Genomic DNA, 20,127 nt, shown 5'->3' with positions numbered 1-20,127 from the left:
AGTTTTTATTATGATCAGTCAAAATGAATTAGCTGGTATAAAGTATCATTTACTTAATATTAAAGCTCTCCTTTTTTCTTTTAAAAAAATATAATGTATATCACTGTACATTTTATTTTGATGTATAATGTTATTCTTTGGTGTTATATTTAAATTTGCTGTAAACCTTATTTTCAAGAAATAAAAATTTTGAAAAGTTTAGTTCTAAACACAAAACTAAAAAAAAAATTCATGTATATATAAATCTTTTATTTTTTAAATGTTTGTTAACAAAAAAAAATACTTTTTAGAAGAGGAACCATAATAATATTATTTTAATCTTAAGGAACATTTATTTCATAAATTATTATCTTACCAGCATTTAAAGATATTTTATAACTGATCTTTTACATCCTAAAATTAAAATTCAGTTTTTCTGTGTACTTACTGTTAAGGACTGAATATTTTAATAGATAGCAGATTTTATTTAATAAGACACTAACTTCCATCATAAATTTAAATTTTACCTGACTGAAGTAGAATTGAACAGTTTAAAATTAGAGAAATTTTTATTTAATTAATTAATTAATAAAAAAAAGTTAAAATACATTATTTATTTTAATTTAATATGTTTTAACTTGTGTTGTTATATCATGAAATTATGCTCTCTTTTCCAGGAATAAAGTTATATAACAAGCTACTTTACCAGTAACATAAAAGTAGCTGTTTGATAAAGGAGCAGTTAAAAGTTTTTGAAAAAAATTTAAGATGATAACATTGTTTTTATTTAGTAAGTCTTGGAAATAAATAGTTTCTTATGTTTATTATGTATGGTATTTTGTTTCTTTTTTTAATTTCAGGCAAGAAAAGGAAATAATGCTATCATTTATGATAATGCGTCATTATTGTGAAATTATATTGGAAAAAAGATTAATTTTATTATTTAGAATGTTATAGGAAGAAAAAATTATTCAACTTTTTTATTACAATTTTTTTAGAAATTTATGAAAGTAAAAGCTGTAATCAAGATCATTTCTAATAGTGCTATATATTATTAACTTATAAAATGAAATAATTATTAAATACAACACATAATAAAACTAAACAATAACATGGTTAAAAAAGAGATTTTTACTGAATGGAAAAATATCAATGTTAGTTTAGACTCTAAAAAAAATTTCATATATAATCATACAAAGTATAAATGGGAATATTGAGAACTTTCTTAGACAATTACAAAGTTTTAAAAGTAATTCTGCTACTAGAAGCAGTGTTTATTTCTTCCGAAGGTTGCCTGTTTTCAATAATATTTATTTTTATACTTCATTTAGTTATCTTATAAAAGATAGGCTATAACAACTTAATTAGAATAAAAAGTACAAAATTAAACACACAGACAATGGGAAAAATAAATTATTTTAAGGTAAATAATTAAAACAAAAGAAAGTCCTAATGAATTAATTATGAAATCATAAATATAATTTTCAATAAAAGGAAAATTTCAAAATTAATAATATATTTACAACATTTATGAATATTAATTTACAACATTATAAATCAATTTAATTACTAGCACATTACCCATGCTTAATTAACTGATCTAATAAAAGACTGATCTTATACTGGTAAAGCCTGTAATGCTATTATGTTACTAGCATTACCTTCATAGAAAGAATCAGTACTTCTAACTTTGCCTAACTATGCTTACGCAATTCATAGGTAGGCTAAGCCATCCTAGGATGGCTATACTATCAAGCTAGCCAATGACATGTATAAATCTGTAGATTGCCAAAACTGGATTAAGAAAATTTAGAAATATTAACTGATCTTGGACTTTACTCTTCTTAGGTAATTACCTTACACTGCTTAGTTAAATTCAGTTATCTTAATTTCATGTCATAGTGGTGCAGATGGTTTGCCACTTGTGCAACCTGTTGCACAGATCTATCGTTACATTCCTGGACTGATGATCCAGGAATATAACAAGCAAAAGATATTCTCATAACACAAAAAATTGCTCTTAATATTTGAAGACACTCATAATCATACAAAGTAATAAATCAAATCTCAACCTAAACTAAGGTTTGATTCCAATGAATCAAATGAAGTTCTGAATCTTAAAAGAAATTAAAAATTTAAACTTAGCCTCATCTTTTATTCACCTATTATTTAGCCTCACCATGTAAATCATTCACATAATTTTTTAATGAAAAGTTGTTGTTGTCCATATATAGAATAAATAATCTTTTTCATGAATCTATTATGCACTTGGATATATTGTATCAAAATTATAATTATAATTTTGACTCTGAAATAAAACAGATTACATAAAGCATCTACATAATGTTAGTTGTTTCTATACACAATCATAATACCTTTAGTTCCTGGTGTTGAAAAAACTGTAACAGCTATCTATATAATTAGCACATTATGCAAAAAAGGAAAAAATGTAGGCAATGGAGACAAAAAGTTTTAAATATTTTTATATACAGATAACATAATGGATTAACATAACACACGGATTATGTTAATAGCCTAATAAATGATCTAAAACTGGGTTCGAAAACTTAAGATTTATGTGACTACACAAATTTTGAAACATAATAATGGATAAATATCACATAATTAAACAAAATTTCAGAAAAAAATTTTAATCAATCTGATTACTGTGATCTATGCTTGTAGATTCCTACAAGATTTATGTACCACTTTCAGAATGTCCAAAGATGTAGTTTCTACATTAGTTCCAATTGTATGTACAGTTAAGTGTAAAATAATAAGAAATGATATAACTAAAATTGTTGTTATTAAGAAAATAGTTATTATTATTTTCATAACATTATATTTTCTCCTAAGAACACTATGCTTTCTTTGTTGAGTACTGTTTACCTCTCTTAGCTTCATTCTTTTATTATATGTTAACGATTCCAATATTATTTTGGAATAACTCCATTGTCAAAACTTATTGTACTCATTGTCAAAACTTAAGAGTACAATAAGTTTTGACAACGGGGTTATTCTGAAACGCATCAACATATAATAAAAGAATGAAGCTAAGAAAGGTAAACAAACAGTATTCAACATAGAAATAATACAACTAAGCTTATCGCTTCATAAATCAGATTAAATTTGTTGAATATAATATGCATATAAAATTTAGAAAACTTATATGTTTCAGTAAATTTTTTTTGTAAAGTATAATGTATATTAATGTTTCCAAATCAAAATAGGAAAACAAGATGGATGAATATTAACTGCAGAAATTGTATTTGTACTGTATCATTTGCTTTTTCCACATTTCAGGAATTTTATAGCAATGTCTATTTTATTTTCCTACATGAAACTTCCTAGTCATAAAAGAGATGAATCAACCTCTTAATTCAAATCTTAGTAACTTAAGTATATTGTGTGTGGATTTTTTTTTCAATAGTGAATGAACAAACCCATTATATTTTAGTAGCTAAATAATGATAATCAGTTGACAAGAATAAACAGTAATTATATTAAATAATTTTTAAAGGATTGTAAATCAATCATTCTTTTAATTTTTATAAATAAATAATTAAAAATTTATAATTTTGTTGAAATGAAAAGTTTTTTTTCTAAACATTATATTATTTTTATTAGTATTTAATACCATTAAATCAAATATTAATAGTTAAATAATACATTTACAATATCAATAATAGAATTACATACAATTTTTTAAATATTGCATTTTTTCTTTCTAAATAAGCAGTGTAAAATATTTACATTGATCAAAGAAAAATCAAAAAAGCCTAAAAGAGATCTGAAATTTGTAAACTAAAGATCTTAAGTAAGAATCTTCGGTTCATCTGTGCAATGCTAGAATGACAACTGCACTTGCTTTTAAAATACTCTTTACTTCATTTTTCCAGTAAAATAAATAAGTTAAATGAAATTTATGAATGAAAAAAAATTTGTAAAAATGTTATAAAAAATGTTTTAAAATTAAGCTGTAGCATATAGTCTAAAACTACAGCAACACATTAAGTACTGAATCAGATTTTTTCCTTTTTAAGTTTGAGATTATTTCCTTTAGTATTATCCTTTAATTATTTTTATTGTTTTAATGAAATAAATTAAGCTGCTCAAGGTCAAAAAATATTTTGCATACTATTCTAATTAATAACAACTACAATGGCGATCTACTTGACATTTATTTTTATGAATACTGTAATCTATTTTGTAATGCTTTACTAATTTTTTTTTTGCGTTAAAATTCATGAGCTGATGAAAAATACATTGAAGAAGTAAAACTGTATGACCCTGAACAACTTAATTTTTGACTTTTATTTCTAATATACGAGTGTATATATATGTATATATATATATATTATAAAGGCTTATAACTTATGAAAAAAATATAATGTAAGATTAATAAATAAATATATAAATTCAAGGCCCTGTAGAATTTATTGTTTGAAATATAACAATACTGTATTGTTATCAAAAATTATGTTTTATTATTACTTTTAATAATTTTTTTTTTTTCATTTTAGTCTGGTTAAATTAATTAATAAATATAATTTCAGTTAAATATTATAATTTATTTATTTACAAATGAAAGAAAATATGATGTACAAAATAATTTTTTTTTTTTCATAATTCATACATACAAATTTTTTTTAATGAGGTTAGGAAATCAATTTTTTTGTAATAATATGCTTTTTTTTATCACATTATTGTATTTCTTAACTATATATTATACTACACAACACTCAATAATTATAATTTATTTTTTAAATAATTTCTATTTAAAATTTGTGTTTTACAATAAAATTTAGGTTACAGTAGACTTTCCTTCAACCAATTTCATTTTAATAATTTGTATAGTAAAAATCGACTTACATAATGTAAAGAAATGTAAGTAACATCAAACACTTATCCATATTGATTTACAATAAGTTATGATATTGGATTTGATGTATGTATTTTTTAAATAGTGATTAAAAAGTACACAGCATTCTTTTATAGTTCTTTATTTAGATTAATTTATAATTCAGGATTATTTGCCATGAATAAAATTTAGAATTATTAAATTTTTTTTGTGCAATGTTTGAATTATTAATCAGATCTTCTAATTTGAATAATGTTAATGCTGCACTTTTTTACTGGAAAAGTTCTTAAATGAACATCAATATTTTAAAATTAAAATAATTAAATGAATGCACAATATAAGAAACTTACTTAACTTCATCTTAGATTTTAAATTATGACAACTAAATATCTTATTTGATGTGGAAAATCAGTCCAAGTTAACTACCCCTTTATGAAAAATATAATTTGATATATTTCCAAGGCCGAGGTCAGATGTTAGACAGCATTCTCTTAAATATTGTTATATGTCATCATGAAAAAGATCTTTGCAGAGTTTTTGTGTTAATTCTTCAACAGCGGTGTTGCAGGTGACATTAATTATACAACTGTAGATATGTTAGGTAATTTAACCTTATGATGACAGGCTAACTGCATAAATCAGTCCTGAGGATGATACAGCCATTCTCAAGAATAAAGGAATAAAAAGGTTGTAATGCAATGTTTACTAGAAAAAATTAAAAGTAAAGGAGTGTATATATATATATATATTTATATATATATTCAGTACACATGTATGGCCAGTGAAAGGACAAAACAAGCATTACATTTTGTTCATAAATTTTTCTTTTCATTATTTTGAATAAAGATTTAAACCTGCACTTTAAATTTTAATTATAAAGAAATCTAAATACCATTACATGTTCTAAATTAAATAAATCTTTGTTAAATAAATACCAGATTAAATTAGCTAGAAAGAAGTCTACTGTATAATAATCAATAATTAACATTAATAAAAATATCAGGTCTTAAATTATTATTTATGTTTTTTTTTTTGTAGTAAAAGTTATTATTTTTTACTTTGTTACTCAAGTAACAATAATACTTGTTAAAATATATTGCATATATTGCTTGAATATAATAACTTTAAAAAAATTATTATGACTCATTTAGATAATACATCCACTGTGAATAAATTAAAAAAAATATCTGTATAAAATTTATAAAAAATTTTATTAATAAAATATTTTTATTATATCAATTAATATGAACTGAATTGTGATTCTCACTATGTAAGTATATTTTCTAAATGATGAAGATTACCACTTTAGAAATGTTAAAATTATATCTGAGTATATAATACACGATAATAATTTTCTGTTTCAATATTTAATTAAAACAGATTAAAACTACTTAAACAAAATGAATCAATACAGACTTGATAATCCAAGTTTCTGCATACTTTGAGGTGGTGGTGATAATGCAGCACAGTGACTGGAGTGAAGCCTATGCCACTACCACTTTGTTCCATTCACCAAAATCAGATGATTTTTAATTAATATGTGTTTACTAAATTTCATAAAACCAACCCAAAATAGTTATTACACTAGCAGTCTTTGTTCTAATGTTGATGTTTTAAAATTTAATTTACTTTGTCTAGAAAATCATACATTTGACCTTCAGTTTTTCATGGTAAGATTTACTAGTATAAACAAAATTTCACTTTTTTTAGTTCCCTTGGCTGTTTTGTATTATTCATGAAAGGGTATCAGTTTGAGACCAATAATAGGAATAGTATTTAATACTGCTGATTCTTTATTATTCTTTCCTGGTCCCCAACATTTGTAGGTTAATACCAAAACAGGATTACCCACTGTAGTATTAAGTCCTTGGATCACCTTAGTCTGGTGACTGAAGTCATGGTATTCTAGTATATATATATATATATATATATATATATATATATATATATATATATATATATAATCAAATATAATCAACAATGTCCAGCTACTTATGGATTCTAACTGAAAAAGCAGCACTAGATACCATGGCATTTCTATGTATAAAACATATATTACAATATTATACTAGTGTGCCAGTTGCTCCTTTTTTGATTTCAAGTTTCATTCTAATCCAGATGAAATCATTATCATAATATCTAGAATTGAGAAAAAATTTAATATTTTATCCATGAAAATTCAAAATTTGTAAAATCAGTATGCTGTTATATTAATTATTATCAACATGCATTTTTTATTTGCTTTTATATTAGGACCAATTTAAAAATTGTTTTGACTTCCTTTAACTTAATATCAATCAGTCAATTACATTAGCATATTCATTTTCAGAATTTAGTCTTAGATAAGACTGAAATCTACTTCTATCCTACCCTGAATCCTACTGTCTTTCTCATTCCCACCCCAAAGAAAGTAGTTCAAGTAGTTCAGATTTTTGATTTGTAAAAATGGCATCTACTGTGTCCCAGTTTATTTAATTTTTTTTAATTCGCTGTATAGTTATTTCAATTATTTATTTAGATCAATCATTTAATACCTGTGAAAATTGGAACAACTCTAATGGAGTTACAGAATGAAAAATGTACATACTTAAACTACATGATAAACAGTTCTTGTGTACTTATCAAACAACACTACTTCCATTTTGGATAAAAATAGTCTTAACAAAGCCAATCAAGATATAGGAGACAAATTGTTGTAGTTGCTTTGACCATTGGGTTCTAATTGTTAAGAATGATTAATTATTACCTATCTAAAATCTGTTCAGTCTGTCTCTGTGACCAACTTTTACAAAACTTAAAGAAAAAGTTTATTTTATGGTCTTGATTTAAACTTCAGTAAGTTCTACCAGAAAGTTTTGACAGCATTTACCCTCTTATAAAGACCACATAATGTCAGCTCTGTGTGTCATAATCAAATCTATTTATATTAATTGTTTTTGTAACTATTCAAGCTTATCTTATCACGACCACTAAAAAATATCAAGATTTAACAGCACTTGTAATTTAATTTTATTATTGCAATAAAACAAAGTTAAAAGAATAAAAATGAATAACAATTAGTAATATAAATTCCGTAACACAATTGATAAAACAATAGCTCATACATCTCAGTTTAGTAAACACAAAAAAAAATGTACACTTCAGTACTGTTAATCTGAAATAACTGAGATTAATGATTGTCCAAAAGAAAATTCACATTTACTAGATGAACAAAGGTATTGTAATAACATTTTAATTGGTAGCAGAAACACACACACATGCACAAGTGTTTGCATGTGTGTGAGTGCTCTTGTTTATGATGATTATATATTTGCAGTATAAAAAAAACGTGAACAGATTGTAGACATTTGTGTAATACAGAGGCATAAAATAAGGAACTTTCAATATTAAGACAAGAAAAATATTACTTTTTACAACTAATTATCCAAAGGAAAGTACAAGATAGACAAAATTATAGGATATGTCTTTGCTTAACTACATGAAAACATATGTTTAACTGTTCATCTTTATTGGATTATTCAGAGCTGTGACATAAAAAGGTCAAATTGATTTGATTGTCAATTTTTTTAAAGATGGCACATAAAGAGCAGGAATAGAAGGTCCCAGATGAAATACAATGTGAATTCAGAGTCCATACCCTAGCTGTACCTCTATATGTGTACTTTTACCACATCACTTATAACGCAGAGAGCTGATAGCTCTGAACGGCATTACATAACATTGAAGTGATATTTAGTCAAGAATAAGATATCTGTATGAGCATTTTAGTAAATGGAAATAAATTTATATTGATGTAGTAGTAATTGTTTTACATTGGTGCTATTTTCCATTTTTCTAATTGCTGATAAGATGTATTTCTTTAGGACATATATATTTTAATGTTCTTATTGACTTCATCATGTCTAAACCTGATAAAAAAAAGTTAATTATTAGCAATGATTTTTTTTTACTGAACTGTTATAGCTGAATTCAAGTGTAATAGCACTTTTTAAAAATTATTAATAACTTATTAACAAATTTTCTTCAGTGGAATCATCAGTAGTTCTAACAATAACTCCACTGAAGATGCTAATAAATAGTTGCACCTTTTAGAGATAAACAGCTCTCAAAGATTCTTTGAAAGAACAGTTTCCATTAATTTAATAGTGAGTAGTCATTTACATTTTTATTGGTTTTATGTTATTATGGTTTCTTAAGATGTTTGACAAAAAAGTATTATTTGGATGTCTGTTTGTATTTATTGCTAGGTTTTTATCTATATCTGCTACCAATTAAAATGAAATTTATTGTAGTTGGAATGTACAAGTAAGAAAGTATCTCTTGGTTCTATCTATGTCCATAATGAACTTTCAACACTGATATTGTTTTTTTTTTAAATTTAAAATACGTAGGTTTTATTATTTTTTTTTCTAATTAGCTGTATTTCTTTTTAATAAAATACATATATAGGCACCACCAAAATGTTTTATTTTTCTATAAAAATACTCTTTTCTACAAACATTTATTTAATTTTAATAACTGGAAAATGTTTATATAACCTAAACTTTTCAATTGTGCAGTAATTCTTTATTAAATATTAATGTAATAAAAAATTTATACAGACTTTTTTCAAAATCTAAATTATATAATAGAATATTGTCCGATAAATAAAACTATCAGGAAAATTCATAAATTTTTACATAATATGCTTACCTAGTAATGGGCATGCTTTACAAAATGTGAGATTTTTCTATTTCTTTTTTTTTTCAATGACTAAAATTTTAAAAATCTAGCACTTACCTGCTTAACTGATTTACAATAAATTGTTATTTATGCTTGTAGTAAAATAATAATAATATTCTATTACTTTTTTCATACATTAAAAAAAAATCTGTTAAACTAAAAAACTAATACTCTACAGAACACAGGGATGTATGTATCTATATTTATTTATTTATGTTTACAGAATATAAATTAATAAATGCTCTCATATACATGGTGTTTGAAATGCATGAGAGAAGGAAAAAGATATATATATATATATATCAATTTCACAAAAATATGATATTTTATTTTATCAAAAGTTTCCACACTTTATTAATTAAAAAAAGCAAAAAAACATATGAAAATGATACTATTCTTTGCATTATTAAAAATAATCTTTTTAAATTTTCTTAAGAAAAGTTAAAAAAATTAATTTGATTTATTATTACCTTAACTTCATAATTTTTCAGATGAATTTATGTGTAAGATTTTACAAATGAAATTAATTTTACATCTTTTATAAAAAAGTAGAGAAATTATATTATGGTTTTGAAATTTAAAGAGTAGCTAAAAATTTATTTTAACTAATTAACAGTGTGAACAAGCAAAGTAAAAATATTTTTTAAATATATATCATGCTTTTTTAGTGATAAAAAAGTGCACAGAAATAATTTTCATTCTCTATATCTGTATTTTAACCTCATTAATATTAGCCTAATAAAAAAATAAATATTTGTACGGTGTTTTATTGTTTTTAATCATATATTACAGTATTACTGTCTTAGAATACATAGTACTTATTTTGATGTTAATCTATGCTCATGACGTTAAATGTTATTTAACCTCTAGGAAGACAAAGTACTTATATGGAGCAATCATCATGGATATGATATTGTACAATATGACATGGTAGTATCATAACATAAAAATAGCACATTGTGCAACAGTTATTATTGCAAAGATCTTCAAATAACTGTTATTCTAGTCAGTTATACAAACACCTCTCTTGGAAATTGAGAGCCAAATTGACCTTTAACTCCCAAGACTCAGCACTAATCCTAACTTCCTAAGTTAGTTTGAAAATATCATTTCTTAACTTCTTCTCCAAATTTCCTGGTATTATATCCATAAATATAACAATAGCCACATTTATCTCTGAGCTTAGATCCTCTTTATTTTTTTTCCATTTCTTATCACAAAATAAAGGATTCCTCCTTTATAATATGTATATTTTGGTGGGGGTAAGTCATTACATACCCCACCAAACATACTATGTTTTGTCTTATGTTGTGCATGTTCTTATGTTCTTTTACTCAAATCTGAATAAAATTCTACTTGGTTCATAAAAACCAACAGTCTAAGTGGTTTAGAATTATACAAAAAAATTTGATAATTTAAGGTCTAAACACTCATATATGTTTATCATCATTGAAAATATAAAGAATCTATTTTGTGAATAATCCCAAAGAGATCATTGAAAAAATCTTATGGGAAATGTCAAATTGTAAAGAATTAATTGAAACAGAGCCTATTTCTGTAGGCTAATTAATTCTTATGAGAATTTTACATTAAATTCTCCAAAAAGACTTTTATTGTCTTGTAACAATAAAAATTTTCTCCAAACAGAAAGGTATCGTTAGGAAAGAGTAAAATGGTAATTTTCATCTTTCCGTGTGAGTGATACCAAACTAGAAATCTTGGGAGAAATCTGTTTGGTTTCTTTTTTTTTGTAAATGGTTGTGTAGATAAAGTATTCACCAGAAATTATTCTGGTATGACCATAGAATACTTTCTACTTTACTTCTGAAAATCCAATCTTAGTAAAGACAGGACGTTCAAAATTCAGAATATTTGGTAAAACTAAAATTCAGATCCAATAAAAATAAATTCATTCATTTGTTATTTAAATACCTGTAGGAGAAGATAATTTCTTTGGAAAAATTTTTCTTTATATTTAAAATTATTCTTATTTATTTAAAAATGTAAACTTATACAATAAACCGTATCAAATTGTATAATGTAAGTATTTAATACAAAACATTTTCAATCATCTTTGCGACTGTTTTTAGTGACTAGTGGTACTTTTCTGACATTATTGTCAGGTGATGATATTATGTTATTACTGATGGCTTTTTTTAAGTAAATTGATAAGGTAGTTAAAACATGCCTGATGAATTGTGCCTATTCATTTAGTATATTGCTGTTATTGTATTTATATATTTCAAGTGTGTTGAAATTGTGGTCAACACACTAATTGACTATTAGTGCTTGGATGTATGCACTAATGAATAAACATCTGTACCGGTCAATGAGGATGGTTTCAAAGATAATCGAAAAGATTTAAAATTAAGTTATTAAAAACATTATATTAAAAAATTTGGTTTGATTCACTGTTAAAAAAAAGTTTATATTTTCAAATTAATATCATTACAAACTATCACGGTAAAAAAACATAGCATATTCTTATTTTGTTTATAGGGTGTTAGAATTATTATGTTATCTTTTAAAGTGGCATTTAAAATTACTTCATAGTGTAGCTGAGGTACATTGAATAAAAGCAATCATTTAAAAAATGTTAATATGTGAGTCTGCTAAAGCAGATTCTTCTTTCTTTAATTACAAATGCGGTGCATTGTCACTACAAGAAATTCAATATATACCAAATTTAAAAACTCAATATTTTACAAATTATTTACACTGAACATTCTTAGGCCCTGATGTTAATTTATACCTTGAACAATACAAACTAAATTTGTGAGTAAAGTACGTACGAAATAGTGTAAGGAACCTTCATCGTAATTTATTTTATTTCATATCTTAACTTCGTGTTAAATCTTCATCGATGCTATAAAAAGGAATAATATCACAATTAAACATCTTTATCTTTTACAAGATAATTACAGTAAACAACAATTATTAAAATTGGAGCTAATAAAGTTATTTTTAATTTAGAAGAAAGTTTTCTAATCGGTTAATGAAACTTTCAAACCTGCAAATTTCTAATTAAAAAGACATTGATAAATCTACCACTGAGTTTTCATGCACTCTGATAAAAGAAAATATTATAATTAAAATTTATTTCTGGATAATTACTGAATTCATTTCATTTCTAAAGAAATTACCGAGGAATGTTAAATTACAGTTATCATGCATATTTCTAGTTTATATTATACTATAAAAATATGTTATATAATCAGACATTTAGCTTAAATAATGTTTTTATTTCTTCTTCATGAATCGCAATATAATATACAAAAGTATTTTTATATTTATTCTTAATAATTTATTCAGCCAGTCTTGTCGATTATCCTTGGGTTTTGATCGAAAAGATCAAATATTCGTTTAATACGACTAAATTAACTTCTGTCTTCAAAATACAGAAGTTACCGAGTGTGGAAACTTTTCATAAATAATTTTTTTTCTTTTTTTTAATTTGTTGTGTTTGTTTAAACTTTATACTCAGATGTTTTGCAGTTTGGCGGGACTGAGGACGAGTTCCCGCCGACCTGCCGAAATGGAAGTCGGTGGAGGAGCGAGCATAGGAGTGGTAGGTGGCGATTCGGGGTCGAGTATTTCCGAATCTTCTTCTTCAATTCTCGGACAATCTGTAGGTTCCTCTTCTTGAAACGTAAGAGTAGATTTAAGCCGGGCCAGCCGTTCGGCACTCGTCATGTCCCGCACGACGCAAGTCTTCTTAGATCCTTCGACTAGAGCGAGGCTTTCCGGTTCGTTGAAACTGTCTTCGCTGCTGATCGAAGGTAAATCATCAAAGCTGTTGGCGCCTTCCAATCGACGCATTTCGATAGGATTATCGTCCCTCGCGGGCGATTCGACGAAATTAGGTAGCGGAACTCTTGGCACAACGGCGGCACTTCTAGTGTCATCGATGAATTTCTTATCCGAGGTAGAGGGTGTGGGTATTATAGAAACGCGTTTTTTATCGCGAGTCGTCGCCGATCTGCCCGACGGCATAAAGTCCTCGGCTGTACGCGCGTTATATGGCAGGTGACGGTAATATTCGTTGTCCGGAGGTCCTCGTTTACGACGATTTCTTCGTAGGCAATGTGAGGGACAGACGCAGAGGAAGACCCTTATAAGACAGCAGAGAGCACCGCTGCCGATCAACGTAGGCCCTATAAGCCTCAACTCGAGCGTCTTAAAACCTTTTTCGCCTGTACCGACGAACGCGATAACAAGACCGATCGCGACGGTTCCCAGCCCCACGTACAGCAGCGCGTTGGCTGCTGCACTTTGGTGTCCGTATAGACCACTAGTAGGTTCCTCCTCTTCCGAACTGCTACCTCCGAAGGACGAGTCATGGATCTGGAACACAGAACAAAATTCTTAATAAAAACTCTAAAGTATTTTCTTATTAAATATGACTTAACAAATACAACGATTTCGATAAATTTCAAAAATAAATTGAAATCTCTTTCCCTCGCACATCACTTAAAAAATCGTCGTGCAGTCGTTTCTTAAATAATGTCGTACGATCATCTATCTACCCTCCTTGTTGTAAGAATTCTGTTTTATTAGGAACATTTAGAAGATCTGGCTTTAATCGGATAAGCACATAACCCCTAGATAAGGCTTTTTGTACAGCCATTGTATAAAAAACGCTCATCTTCGGGAAGATTCGTAGCCTAGGCTCTCCTTGTTAAAATCCAAAAATGCATCCTTAACATAGAATCGATTTACGTCTAGCAATACTTGCAGAAAGCAATTGGCTAGGAAATGATCAAGGATAAGCAGAAGGAATACATGGTGCAGAAATGGCGTTCTACTTACACAGGGACCACGAAAAAATGAAATAAATTATTTTATAATAAACTATTTGTAGAAATTGTAAAATAAAAAATTGAAATATAAAAAACCGATATTATAATTATCAGTATTTTATATATAAAAGAGATTTACTATTTTCATATATTTTATTAAAGAAAGTTGTCAAACTGTGTTTTTTTTATTTTTTTATTTGTATACGTCATTTATTTTTATTTTTGATTATTTTTTTATTCTTTACATGAATTTATTAAAATTTAGCATTATTAAAAAAAATCTGATGTGGACAACACATGAGTTCCTTGTACGTCTATTAAATTATATTTACACATTTTTTTAAAATGAAAAGTACATAAAACTTTATTTCATTAAAAACTTTTTTTTTTTTTTGTTGTTATTGAATTATTATTCATTGTAATTTTTTTACAGTGAGAGATTAATAATTATTAATAAATCAATATATTTAAATTAAAAAAAAAATTTAAAAAAAGGAGATGAAGTCTGATTCGAACCGATGTGCCTTCCGCTAAGATCCAGATATATCATCAATTAAAAGTTTATTTTGCTATAACTGTGGAACCAATGAAAATAAGTACCACTTATGATATATCGTTAAAAAGATGTCAATGAGGGCTTATTACTGCAGTTAAGAAAAAGTCCAAAACCAAATTTGTTTGGATTTTTGGATTTTTAGGCCGCCCTACTCTACCACCCGCTCTACTCCGAACCATATTGATATTATAGTAATAAAAAATTATAAAAAATAACTTTACAATTTTTTATAAAAATTATTTTTAATAACAAAAAAAAATTGATAGAGGTTTTTTAAATATTAATACAATTGCTTTGTAATTAAAGAGAAAAAAATATTAATTTTTATTAAGGAATTGTAAAAAGGAGGAAATGAAACCAAGACGTAAAATTTAAGAATCCTATTTAGAGAATAAATATAATCATAAATTTAATATGTAAATTTATGGGAAAAAATAAAAATTAATTTTACTTTTATTTTAGCTGTATAACACATAAATTATCAAAATTTTAAGAATTTATCTTAGAGTTTAAATAGTAGTAATAAATAAATTGAATATTTTATAATTAAATTTTGCATATTTTTTATTCTAATCATAAAAAAAAAAATTGTACAATATTTATTTGTCTTTATGACATTACTGTATGGGATTCAGGTTGAAGGACAAATTAAAATTGTAGACATTGAAACGCCGTAATTTCTACAAATTTATCTTTTTTTACGTGTGTATATTATTAAAATTGTTAAAGTAATATAGAATTAAGAAATATTTTGACAGGAAAATACAGAAGTAATTAGGAGATAAAAAAGAGAATATCATTCTTACTAGGAGAGACAATAACCACAGTTTTTAACAATGAAAATTATGTGCCTAAGTCAAATAAATTTATTTGCTGTTTAAGTTTAAAAAAATCATAAGCTTGTGGGATAAATATAGGGTGCATACGATTATAAAGTAAATGTTAACTTTTTAATAAGATATATTATATCTTATACATATATAAAAGTTTATAAATATATGTTTACATTTTTTTTATTATAACGTACTAAAAATAAGATATGACATAACAATTAATTTATTAATACTATAAAAATTACAGGAATAAACAAATTACAAAAAGAATTTATAAAAACAAATTACATTCAATAAAAAATAGAATCCTACGTAAATCCAAGATATTTCCAGAAGATATAATATAAAAAGGAAAAACTCAGCTGAGCGTAACAAAACAAGCTCTAGTGAGTCAAAGTGACGCAGTAGAAGCGAATAACAGGCTGAAGAAGGCAGGAGTTGCTGTCCTGCGGGGGCAGCAAGAGGGCCGGATAATAAGAGGCAAGAAAGAAAGGACAAGGCGGGGAGGAGGAAACTCACTTGTTGAATGGAGGTGTGCAGATCAATACCGACATGATTCATGAGCGAGTGAAAGAGCGAATGAGGTACTATGAGGAAGGGGAGGTAAAAAGAATGACGAAAGAAAAAATAGAGAAAGACAAAGAGAATATACAAAAAAAAAGAATAAGGAAAGAAGAATGAAAAAACGGAGGTAGATAGAAAGAGTTAAGGTGGACGTGGAAAAAAGGACGGTATGAGTCTGAGTAGGAGTGGTAGCAGAGTAACGTTGGCTGTTCTGTATTTCAAGGCGTTTTCTTCGTGTCACGAAATCCTTTTTCACTACCATCTTCAAATTACCTCATCCTTTCTAACTTTATCACACCGTCTTCGTCTCTCTCTAGTTTTCTTCTCTATTTTCCTGTCTGGTTGAGACGCATACAGCCCACATACACGTACACTTACATACGTGCATCTTCCTCTATCTTACACAAGTCTTTACCTCATTTCCCCCTTGTTTTTTATGGCTCATGTACCACCATTGCCTTTATAAACACTATGCCTGACTGCGTTATAAAAAAGAAAGAGTATTCTGAACATTTAGTATTAAAAAAGTACATACGATTATATTTTAAATTATTAATTAATAAAAAAATACGTTTTTAAAAATGATATAATACATTATTTTTTCTTTGTTATGAAAGTGCTGGCAACAACAATGATCATTAGCCCGGCGGCGGTAATTGATAGCGTATGCCATGCCTGACCGGGATTCGAACCAGGGACCTCCGAATAAAATGCCGACACGCTACCTACTCAGCCACGGAGATCGGCATATATAATAAATTATTCATGTAAATATTCATGATTTATAAAATTAAATATACCAGTCAATTAAGAAATACAAAATAAACCATAATATAGATTAAAAAAAATACAAAGCACAAGAAATAAGATAATGATTAGTTAATTCTTTTAATATTTCGTTCGTTCTTGTATATATTTTTTATTGGATTCTGACGATGATTGTTTAACAGTCAAAATGCAAAAGTTTTATACATTTTTAATTAATTTAAACGTATTATTTTTTTAAATTAGGGGTTTGCTTATTGTTCATTAGTTGAACAGATTGTAATGTACACATTAAGAAAATAAAATTAATTTAAAAAAAAACTGTTGGCCGATTAAAAAACCGTCATTGAAATTGAACCCGTAATCATATTTTTATTAATAAAACTTCACTTTAACATATTAAATTTTTTAAAGATATTTATAAAATGTTATAATCAATATTATCAATTAAATGAAAACGACTGAATGTCGAAATATATTTAGATAAACAATTAATAATCCGTTGATTGACTTTAAAAATTTTATGATCTTAAGTAGGTAATGATAAATTAAATTTTAATAATACACTATGCAAATTATTTTTTAAATTTAATAAAATTTATTCCAATCTACAGAATATATAAAAATATGAACACAACTATTTTTACTTTTATGTTAATTATCTTTTACCGACTTTTCAAATAAAAGTTCGAGATTATTTTCAGTCGCACGGTGGGATTGGAGGGGAGAAATTGAATTTTCTCTATGTTTGAGGTATGACGTTCATTGAAATTTTTGTATGCTGTAGTAATGTATCTGAAAATGTACGTGTGAGAATTTAATGAAGATTGGTAGAATCGTTTTTCATTTACGCTCAAGATCGACAATAGACAACATAACCTTAAATTGAGGTTATGCTGAGTTCGTATATATATATATATATATATTTCTCCAATCAGTTTTCCAGCTACTATTGGGTTTGGGTATGTATGTATAGACAAATGCAATTACCGCTACGTACTTTCTAAGCCTGACGTACCTGCAGATGTAGTGCAATGCAAGTATAAATGTATCGGTAAAACATGTAGTCTGGAATTGATTCTGGTCGACCACTATTGAGAAGCTTGATTAATTGAAATCTAAAAACCAGAGAATACCGGTATCCCCAGTCTAGCATTCAAATCCATAAAAAAGCAACTGCTTTACAAGGACTCGAATTTATAAGTTTCGACTTCGAAAATAAGCTGATTTTTCGATGACAAGTTTAACCACTAGACTAACCCGTTTGTTAGTATGTTAACTTTACTTTGTCTGTATTTTTCATACACGCTTATGCAGTGATGTGAGCTAGTTTAAACTTGATGGTTATGGTTAGGGTCTACTCGTTACTTTTAATTATTTCATCAAATTATGGTTATAATAATTTGATTTTCTTAAAACAGAAAATATATATTTTAATATTAAATAGAAAGTAATTATACCTCTTTTTATTTTTTTAATTTAATTTGTTTTTTTATACTTCTTGCGCAAAAAATTATATAAATTAAATAACGAGAAGTCGGTCTTCTTGCGCAGAGTTTTTTGTTGTTGTAGAAACAGTTAAATATCTACAATCTGTTCCCTCAGAAAAATGGATAGATATGTTGAATGTCTATAACCGACTTGAAAGAGAGAAAGCCCAATAACAATTAACTTCTTTATATTCTGTATTATTCTAGCTGGCACCTTATAACAACTGCCGATTAATGGTAATGAAATGAAATTTTTGAAGCATGTGAAAAAAATACCATGTCCGACCGGGAATCGAAACTAGAACCTCCATCTAGACGACAGGCAGAGACACTACCACCCCGCCATAGAGATCAGCAATGTTAACACAACGCGGTTTTTTTATATTTTACTTTCCCGGAGAATACAGTTAGAACAGTTAATTAAAGAGGAATTTAAGTTAATTAAAGGGGGAAAGTAAGGTGATCATGTCAAAATGTTTATTGTAGGTGGGGCATCGAATTTTTTTGCAAATTTTTACGTTTTAGGGTCCAACTGATTCACGTAGACAAAAAGAAACATATTTACGTATGTGTGTCGCACTGGTTTTGATCTTATATTTCAGGATTGACTGAACCGGTAATATATCTAAATTTGGGGCACTGATCATATAAATTTTTTTTTCTAAATTCGTTCAGGGGTAATAACGTTAAAAAACAATTTCGATTTTCTTCAGTGGCACTTAAGAAAAAACTTTACTTTGGAAAATTTGTTACTGACAATGAATATATAAATAATCCCCCCGCCACGCAGTATACCCACTTAGCCACTAGTTTTTTCGGGTGGGGAGCGATTTTGCAAAAATCTTCTTTTGCAAATATTATTATTCTTTAATTAAAAAATTAGGCAAAATCTCAAGATACTGAGAGGACCTTGCTGTACAGTCTCACCCCCTTGAACTTTTAAGTTGAAAATTTAATGACATCAATGCCCCATATATAGAAGTACTATGACCAAGTTTGGTCAAATCGGTTCCGTAGTTCTAAAAAGATAAGGTGATTTAGAGACCAACACTGAACACACACGCGCGCGCGCGCGCGCGCGCGTACATACGAACATCCGGAAAATTTTCATCCGGTTTTTTGGATTCCTTAGATGTCAAAACGTTAAGATCCGGTGAAAACCACATATGCCTAAATTGGACCGATTACAATATTTTCCCTTTTACAGCTATTGGTCTGCTATAGCGCTCGCTACACGGTAAAGTAAAAATGACTATCATAAAATATCTACAATTTTTCAAAATTATCAACTTCGGATCTTAATCACAGAAAGATTTTTAAAAGTTTTTACGCTCTTGTTTTGTCTTTTGTTGGAGGGGGTGTTAGTTTTAGAGGAAATTTAACTTAAGTAAATTTTTTAAGCTTTACCTATATATAAATATTTTTAAAAACATTTCTAAAAAATTTATTTCCCACCTCTAAAAAATATATTTTGTTTTTTTTTGACTCTTATTATTAAAAAAAATTATTTTTCTTTGTCACGGTAAGGGACATTAAAATTGTTGTAGTTTTGTTCTCT

General features: G+C 26.8%; 1 protein-coding gene across 2 annotated transcripts in view; it reads right to left on the bottom strand.

Annotated features, from left to right (window-relative positions):
* Positions 1 to 12,783: 12,783 nt before the first annotated feature.
* LOC142329687 (uncharacterized) overlaps positions 12,784 to 20,127 on the bottom strand; it is a 564,803-nt gene continuing 557,459 nt past the window's right edge. For both annotated transcript variants that reach the window (XM_075374386.1, XM_075374387.1), the window contains exon 4: positions 12,784 to 13,906. In XM_075374386.1, the coding sequence (XP_075230501.1) occupies positions 13,043 to 13,906 (864 nt within the window). In that variant the 3' untranslated portion in view covers positions 12,784 to 13,042. The remainder of the gene's footprint in view (positions 13,907 to 20,127) is intronic.

Source organism: Lycorma delicatula, chromosome 9 (genome assembly GCF_047948215.1).
Source record: "Lycorma delicatula isolate Av1 chromosome 9, ASM4794821v1, whole genome shotgun sequence".
Taxonomy (NCBI): domain Eukaryota; kingdom Metazoa; phylum Arthropoda; class Insecta; order Hemiptera; family Fulgoridae; genus Lycorma; species Lycorma delicatula.
This window is presented reverse-complemented; position numbering and strand designations above follow the sequence as displayed.